We start from the raw sequence: 7803 nt of genomic DNA, 5'->3' as shown, positions 1-7803 counted from the left end.
TGGGGAAGGGACACCATGGGGGGGGACAATCCGAATGTGTGCCCCAGGGGATGGGGCGCTGGGGGATGGGGCGTCGGGGTGTGACACAGCCCGTGGGGGACACACACACTGTGCCCCTCGCTGGTGTCACGGGGGGGGGACACAGGCAATGGGAAGCTGCGGGGGCTCTGCCGACGTGTCCCCTGTGTGTGCCTGATGCCGTGTGGCCGCGTCCCGGTGCTGCGAGGCGGGGAGAAGGGGGTGCGGAGGTTGTGCAACGCATGACCGGTGCGGGGCTGCTGCGGGAGGCCGGGGGGGACGGGCCGCGTCCCGGTGTCGCCGCATCCCAGCGCTCCGGTGCCGGTGCGGCGGGGGCGGGCAGGTGCCGGCGGCGGGGCCGGGGGCGGCGGCGGGGCGGGGCGGTGGGGCGGGCGCTGCCGGCGGGGCCGCGGGGCGCAACGCGGGGCGGGCGGGGAGCGGCGCCGGGGCCCGAGCCCGACCGGAGCCGAGCGGAGCCGCCCCGCCGCCGCCGCCGCCGCCGCCCATGGCCCCCTGAGCCGCCGCCGCCGCCGCCGCCGCCGCGCCCGGGCGGCCATGAAGCCGCTGGAGAAGTTGCTGAAGAAGCCGGGCTCGCACCTGCCCGCCCGCCCCGCCGCACCGGCACCGGCATCGGGAGCGCGGCGGCAGAGCCTGTCGCGCCCTCCCGCATCGCCCGAGGAACCGGCGGGGCCGGCGGGGCCGCGGCCGGGGGGCGAGGGCCGGTGGCTGGAGCTGCGGCCGCCCGAGGCGCCGCTTCGCTCCCCCGAGGACCTATCCCCGGGCGGCGACCGGGACCGGGAACCACCGAGCCCGGAGCCGCCGCCCGCCGCACGCTGCGGCTGCGGCCCCGCCGCGCCCGCGCCCCCCGAGCGGCTCCTGGCCGCGCTCCTGGAGCGGCTCCCGGCGGGCGGCGCGCACGGCCGCGGCTGCGGAGCAGGTACCGGCGGGACTCCCGGGAGCGGCGGCCGCGGAGGGGTGGCGGGGGGTGCCCGGTGCGGGGAGCGCGGCCCTGCGCTGCGGGGCGGGAAGCCGGGGGCGATGCGGCGGCGCTGGGGGGAAGGATCTGATGGGCGCCCACCCGCTGCTGCTGCGGGATGCGCTGGGGGATGCGGGGTGGGAGAGCGGCGGCGGGAGGCGCCGCGTGTCCGGTGCGGTGGGTGGCACCGCGCAGGGTGCGGGTGGGTGCCCGGTTCGGGTGCCAAGGTCAGGCTGGGACCCCGCCAGGCCAAGGCGCCCCTGGGTTGGGGTGGGCAAGGGTCCCACCAGGCATCGCTGAGGCGGGGGGTGGGCTGCGCAGGGGCACGGCGGGGGCACGGCGGGGGCTCGGTGGCTGTGCCAGGACCGGACGAGGCCGATTTTGGCCGGGCGCCGGCTGCCGCCGCACGGCGCAGAAGCCATCGGTTAATCTTGAACATCTTCCCGGTGCTAAAATTAGCCCCGGTGGGAGCTGCAGAGCCGGGGCCGGGCGGACGCCCCTTCCCTCCAGCACCTGCTTCCCGGTGCCCCGGTGCCATCCCACCGCGGCTCCTTGTGCCGAGGTGCTGGGGTGGTTTTGGGTGTGCGGAGCTGGGTGGAAGCCAGGTTGGGTGCTCCCACCCCATGGGGACCCCAGTGGGCTGCCAGGCCGGGGGGCTCCCGGGGAGCTCCGTCCCGCCATCAGCGCCACGCTCCAGGGACGCCCCTGGCCGAGGTGGGGTTCACCCACCGACACGATGAAGCCTTCGGGAAGGGGCAAGATAGAACTGGCAGTACTGGGCCCTGCCTGCACCAACACGCTGCCAGGCCCGGCCTGCGGTGCCTGGGCTGGCAGGGAGTGGGGCAGGAGCCAGTGGGGGGGTCTGGAGGCCTCCCCAACCGTGCCGTCCCATCGTGGGAAACCTCTGCCTGTGGTCTGGGGGATGCTGTGGCTGCTGCAAAGGGATGGGGAAACTGAAGCAGGGCTGGAGGGTGCTGCAGCCTGCCAGGATGGGGGAGTCAGTTCTTTCTGCACCCCAGGGGAGGTCTGGGGGAGCTGGGGACCTGTGCCCCACACACTGCCCCAGCACAGATACAGGGTGTTGGATGTGGTGCTGGGGGCTGGGCTGGGTCCAACCTATGCCCCAAACTGCTGTGTCCTGCTTTTAGTGGCAGTTTGTCCCCCATGAGCACTGTGCCCCAGCATGGTAGGACTGGGGGAACCTCAACCCTGGCTCAGCACAGGTCCATGGCAGGGTTAATGGGCTGAGGCCTGGGAGATGCTTGAGAGGGCCCTGGAGGGGACCCTGGTGTCCCACCATGGTGATCCTGGAGCTTAGGACACAGCCCCGGGCACCCATCAGCTGGGACCTGCTCAGGGCCCAGGGTCGAGGGTTATTCTGGTGCTGGAGAGGGAGCGGTGCCCGGTCCAAAGGTTGCTGGGTGCTGGCACTGACGGGATCACCACTGGGATCGGCCCCTTGGCTCACCCGGCCATGCCAAAACCCCCTCCCGGCAGCGGGGGGGTTCCATGTTTTCCAGTGTCACACTGGGAATTGGCATTGACCCCTTGGCTGCCTGCTCTGATGAGGGGCAGGATCCTGGGGGTGCTGTTGGGGGGCTGTGTGGGATGGGGTGCCCACTTCTGCCCCCAAATCCCCTCCAGAGTCGCTGCTGGATGACATCGTGCTCACACACTCGCTCTTCCTGCCCACTGAGTGCTTCCTGCAGCAGCTGCACCAGCAATATCCTTGGGGGGGCACGTTGGGGTGCCATGGGGGTGCAGTGACGAGGGTCCGAGGATGGGCATGAGAAGGGCGTCAGGGTGCAATGAGAGTGGGCACGAAGATGCAGTGGGAAGGGTCTAAGGTTGGGCACAGGGAGGGCATGAGGCTGGTAGAGGGGCAAACATGAGGGTGCAACCAGGAGGGTATCAGGGTGGCCATGAGAGTGCCATGAGGGTGACATGATAGGCATAAGGGTGACACAAGGGTGGCACAAGGGTGGGCATGGAGGGGGGCAGCAGGGTGCTGTGGTGGGAGCAGTAAGGTGGGGGGAAGAAGGGTGCCATGAGTGTAGGAGCGTGGGTGCCATAGTGCGGACATATGGGTTCAAGGTGGGCAGTGGGACACCACCAGGGTGGGCACAAGGACCCTCACAGGGGGTGCCCGGGGTCCCTCCTTGCCGTGGGGCCTCCTTGACGGTGCCACCTTCGTGCTGCCGCGCTGGGAGGACGGGGCCGGGCTGCGGCGCAAGCGGGCAGTGCTGGCCGTGCTGCTGCACTTCCTCGAGACCTACAAGGGGCTGCTGCAGGAGGAGGAGAGCGCCGGGAAGGTGATCAAGGTGGGTGTCCCCCCGCCATGGACCCCCCATCTCCTCATTCCCACGTTCCGAGCCCCTTTTCCCCCTCCAGGAGCTCTACCTGCTCATCATGAAGGACACATCCCTCTACCGCGACCTGGAGGATGAGATCCTCAAGCTGCACCAGCTCGTGGAGACCGTGGAGCTGAAGTGAGCAGGGGGTGCCCGGGGAGGATGGGGGGGTCTGGTGGGTCTCTGTGGGTCCCTGTGGGTCAGGGTGTCCCGCTGAGCATCACCATCAGCCCTTCGGGAACGAGCGAGGCCGTGGGGGGGCTCTGGCTGCGCCGCGGCTCCTGCCTGACCCCGCTCGGTGCCGCAGGGTGGCCGACGAGACGCCCCCCCCGAACAAGCAGGTGAAGCCGCTGTTCCGGCACTTCCGCCGCATCGACTCGTGTCTGCAGACGCGGGTGGCGTTCCGCGGCTCCGACGAGAGTGAGCGACCGCGGCCCGGGGCCGGGCTGGGTGCTGGGATGGGTGTCGGGATGGGTTTCGGGGGCCGAGATGGGTTTCGGGTGCCAGGATGGGTGCTGGGTGCCGGGATGGGTGCTGGGATGGGTTTCAGGTGCCAGGATGAGTGCCAGCATGGGTGCTGGGTGCTGGGATGGGTGCTGGGATGAGTGCTTGGTGCCGGGATGGGTGCTGGGATGGGTTTCAGGTGCTAGGATGAGTGCTGGGATGGGTGCCGGGATGAGTGCTTGGTGCCGGGATGGGTGCTGGGATGGGTTTCAGGTGCTAGGATGAGTGCCAGGATGGGTGCTTGGTGCTGGGATGGGTGCTGGGATGGGTGCCGAGTGCCGGGTTAGGTGCTGGGTGCACCCTGGCTTGCCAGCAGCTGCAATGTGCAGTGCCTGCTCTGTGCCTCAGTTTCCCCATCCGGGGTTGCGGGGCCCTGACATCCCCATCCCACCTCTCCCCAGTCTTCTGCCGTGTGTACATGCCCGACCACTCGTACGTGACCATCCGCAGCCGCCTCTCGGCCTCAGTGCAGGACATCCTGGCCTCCGTCACCGAAAAGCTGCAGTACTCGGAGGAGCAGAGCGCCCGCGAGGACACCCTCATCCTCGTCACCGTGGCCTCATCCGGAGGTGCCCGCGGGGCCAGGGAGGTGCTGTGGGCAGGGGTGGGCAGGGGGTCCGCCTGGGTGCTGACACTCTGCCTGCAGAGAAAGCCGTGCTGCAGCCCAGTGAGGAGTGCGTCTTCACCACCCTGGGCATCAACAGCCACCTCTTCGCCTGCACCAAGGACACCTTTGACTCGCTGGTGAGCACCACGTTGTGTTGGGGGCCCTCCTGTGCACTGAGGGGACACCCCCCCCCCCATGTTCCAGCACCATCAGAGCATCCCTGTTCCCCACATCCTGTTGCAGGTGCCGCTGCCAGAGGAGATCCAGGTAGTCCCAGGAGATACAGAGATCCACCGCGTGGAGCCGGAGGACATCGCCAACCACCTCACCGCCTTCCACTGGGAGCTCTTCCGCTGCATCCATGAGGTTGGGCGGGTGGTTGGGGGGGGACCAGGGAGGGGTTTGTGCCGTGGTGGTGGTGGAGGGGCTCTGACACGATGTGGATCCGCACACGGCAGCTGGAGTTTGTGGATTACGTGTTCCATGGGGAACGGGGCCGCCGGGAAACGGCCAACCTGGAGCTGCTGCTGCAGCGGTGCAGCGAGGTGCAGCACTGGGTGGGCACCGAGCTGCTGCTCTGCGAGTCGCTGGGCAAGCGCGCCCATCTCCTCAAGAAGCTCATCAAGATCGCTGCCATGTGAGTGTGGGGATGGGGGGCTCCGGGGGGGGTTCCTCATCTGCTCCTCACCCTCTGCCTGTCCCCCCTCAGATGCAAGCAGAACCAGGACATGTTGTCCTTCTACGCCATCGTCATTGGGCTCAACAACGCTGCCATCAGCCGCCTGCGCCTCACCTGGGAGGTAAAGGAGATGTGGGGTGCTCCTGGGAACCCCTGGATGCTCCTTGGACCCTCTGGGTACTCATCCCCCCCCCCCCCCCCGCCCCGGTCTTGCAGAAGCTCCCAGGGAAATTCAAGAACCTGTTTCGGAAGTTCGAGAACTTGACGGTGAGAGGGGCCGGGCACCCGCGGGTGGGTTAGCACCCCATGGGGTGTGTGAGGAGCTGGTGAGCAGGGGATATCCCCACACCATCCATTCCCAGGCCACCAGCCCTGTGCCCACGGTAGCCAATGTGGTGGGGGGATCAGGGTGCTGGCACCCATAGGAAGCTGCTCCCCTTGGGCCCTGAAACCCTTGTTCCACCCCCCCAGGACCCCTGCAGGAACCACAAGACGTACCGGGAGGTGCTGGCCAAGATGAAACCCCCCCTCATCCCCTTCGTGCCGCTCATCCTCAAAGGTGGGGGGGGGGGCACGGGCTGTGCCTGGGGGGGGCCGCGGTCCCGGCGCTGCCCCATTGGCCCCCCGTCACCCCCCTGCTCACCCCCAGATCTGACCTTCCTGCACGAAGGCAGCAAAACCCTCCTGGATGGGCTGGTCAATGTGGAGAAACTGGTGGGTGCCCTTCGGTGGGGGGGGGATGTGGCTGAGGGGCCCCCGGGGTGAAGCTGGGGATGGGCAACCCCACGGAGGGGATGTGAATGGGGGGTGTGTGTGCAGGGTACCTGGGGTGCAGATACGGGTCCCTGGTGATGGGGATGCCCCAGGGTGTGGGGCAGGGTCCTGGAGGGGGGTGATTGGCCCGGGGGGGGCCGGGGTCTCACCGGAGGTGCTCTGTGCCCAGCACTGCATCGCCGAGAAAGTGAGAACCATCCGGAAGTACCGGAGCCGCCCGCTCTGTGAGTACGGGGAGGGGGGAGGTACGGGCACGGCCCCACATCCCTGCTGCTGGCTCTGAGGGGTGGGGATTTGGCTGGACTCGCATCCCCTCATCTCTGCATCCCTTCACCCCCATCCCTGCGTCTCCATCCCTTCATCCTCTGCATCGCTGCACCCCTTCATCCCTGCATCCCCATCCCCGCATTTCCATCCATTCATCCTCACTTCATTCCCATCCCTCCATCCCCAAATCCCCACATCCCTATCCCTGAATTCCCATCCTGGTCCCCTTCCTACGTCTGTCCATCCCCACATCCCTCCCTCCCTGTATCACTTCGTTCCCAACCCTCCAACCTTGTATCCCTTCATTCCTGTCCTGACATCCCTGCATCTGCATCTCTGCTTTTCTCTGTCCCTGCATCTCCATATCTCTGCATCCCTTCCTTCCCATCCCTGCATCCCTGCATCTCCACATCCCCATCCCGGTGCCCTTCGTGCATCCCTATCCCCACATCCCTCCATCCCCACATGCTTCCATGCCCATACCCTTTCCTTCCCATCCCTCCATCCCTACATCTCTGCACCCCTTCGCTCCCGTGCCTCCATCTCCGCATCCCCACGCCGGGGCCCTGCCCGGTTCCCCCCAGGCCTGGAGCTGGAGGCGTCCCCGAGCCAGCTGCAGACCAAGGCTTACGTGCGGCAGCTCCGCGTCATCGACAACCAGAACCTGCTCTTCGAGCTCTCTTACAAGCTGGAGCCAGGCGGCCAGTGAGGGACGGGGACCCCGAACCCCGGAACCCCCATCCCGGGGACCCCTGCACCCAGGGGACCCCCCCGCCCCGGGGGGCCCGGTGCCCCCCAGCACTGACGCACTTTGTCCAGGGGCCCCGGCCTGACGCGGGGTGAGGGGCACAGCTGAGTGCTGCCCCCCCCCCAGCACAAGGGAGGGTTTGCGGAGGGGGGGGGGGGGTTTGGGGACCTCTGGGCTCATCTCCCCCCCCCCCATGTCCCCCTCGCACCCCAATGACCACCCCCAACCCCTTCCCTTGGCCGGGGTGCAGGGACTCCCCCCCCCGGACCCCCCGCCTCTATTTTTGTACGTGCCCCCCCCCCCCCCCACGTGTATATTTTGTACGGAGCCGCCGCCGGGAATTGTACATTTATTTTTTAAGAAAAAGGAGGAAAAAAGGAAAAAAAAACAACCCAAAACCCACAAAAACCCAACAACGGGGGGGGGGGGGAGGGAGCCCCAATAAACGGCTGTCTCGGTGCCCGTCTGCTGATGTCATGCTGCGGAGCGACGTCATAGCTCTGCCCGGTGACGTCACGCCGGTAGCACCGGGTTTGAGGGTCCCGTTTCCGGCCGGGGTGGGTTCGACCTTCTCAAGATGGCGGCGACGCGGAGAGACCTTCTCAATATGGCCGCTACAACGGGCTCATGTGACCGTCTCAACATGGCGGGCGGGAGGAGCTGGCCACGGTAGCCCTGCTGTGCCGCGGCACCTCCGGCCCGCGCGGAGGCCCCCCGGTGCCGCTGCTCTCCATCCACTCCCGGCGGAGCCCGCGGGGCCCGGCCCTCCCGCCGCGGCGTTGACCTTCCCAATATGGCCGCCATGCGCTGCGCCCTTCTCGCCATGGCCGCTCGACCTCCCCATCATGGCGGCGCCGCCCTGCCGCCCCGCCGCGCCCC

The 7803-nt window shown here is 68.2% G+C and overlaps 1 protein-coding gene across 1 annotated transcript; it reads left to right on the top strand.

Annotated features, from left to right (window-relative positions):
• The first annotated feature begins 425 nt into the window (after nucleotides 1–425).
• RAPGEFL1 (Rap guanine nucleotide exchange factor like 1) lies at nucleotides 426–7382 on the top strand. The gene is made up of 15 exons (XM_030508418.1): nucleotides 426–955; nucleotides 2639–2717; nucleotides 3183–3315; nucleotides 3386–3483; nucleotides 3653–3765; nucleotides 4251–4418; nucleotides 4496–4593; nucleotides 4700–4822; nucleotides 4915–5093; nucleotides 5166–5256; nucleotides 5352–5402; nucleotides 5607–5694; nucleotides 5785–5849; nucleotides 6079–6133; nucleotides 6761–7382. The coding sequence occupies exons 1-15, from the start codon at nucleotides 574–576 to the stop codon at nucleotides 6883–6885; spliced, it is 1848 nt and encodes a 615-aa protein (XP_030364278.1). The 5' UTR covers nucleotides 426–573; the 3' UTR covers nucleotides 6886–7382.
• The last annotated feature ends 421 nt before the right edge of the window (nucleotides 7383–7803 follow it).

This window comes from Strigops habroptila, chromosome 19 (genome assembly GCF_004027225.2).
Source record: "Strigops habroptila isolate Jane chromosome 19, bStrHab1.2.pri, whole genome shotgun sequence".
Lineage (NCBI taxonomy): Eukaryota > Metazoa > Chordata > Aves > Psittaciformes > Psittacidae > Strigops > Strigops habroptila.
This window is presented reverse-complemented; position numbering and strand designations above follow the sequence as displayed.

What these genes read in the sequence shown, in the direction of transcription:
- RAPGEFL1 (XM_030508418.1), top strand. Translation starts at nt 574, where the DNA reads ATGAAGCCGCTGGAGAAGTTGCTGAAGAAGCCGGGCTCGCACCTGCCC. An exon ending in AGGACACCTTTGACTCGCTG is followed by an intron (nt 4,594 to 4,699) that starts GTGAGCACCACG and finishes ATCCTGTTGCAG; the next exon opens with GTGCCGCTGCCAGAGGAGAT. An exon ending in TCTTCCGCTGCATCCATGAG is followed by an intron (nt 4,823 to 4,914) that starts GTTGGGCGGGTG and finishes CGCACACGGCAG; the next exon opens with CTGGAGTTTGTGGATTACGT.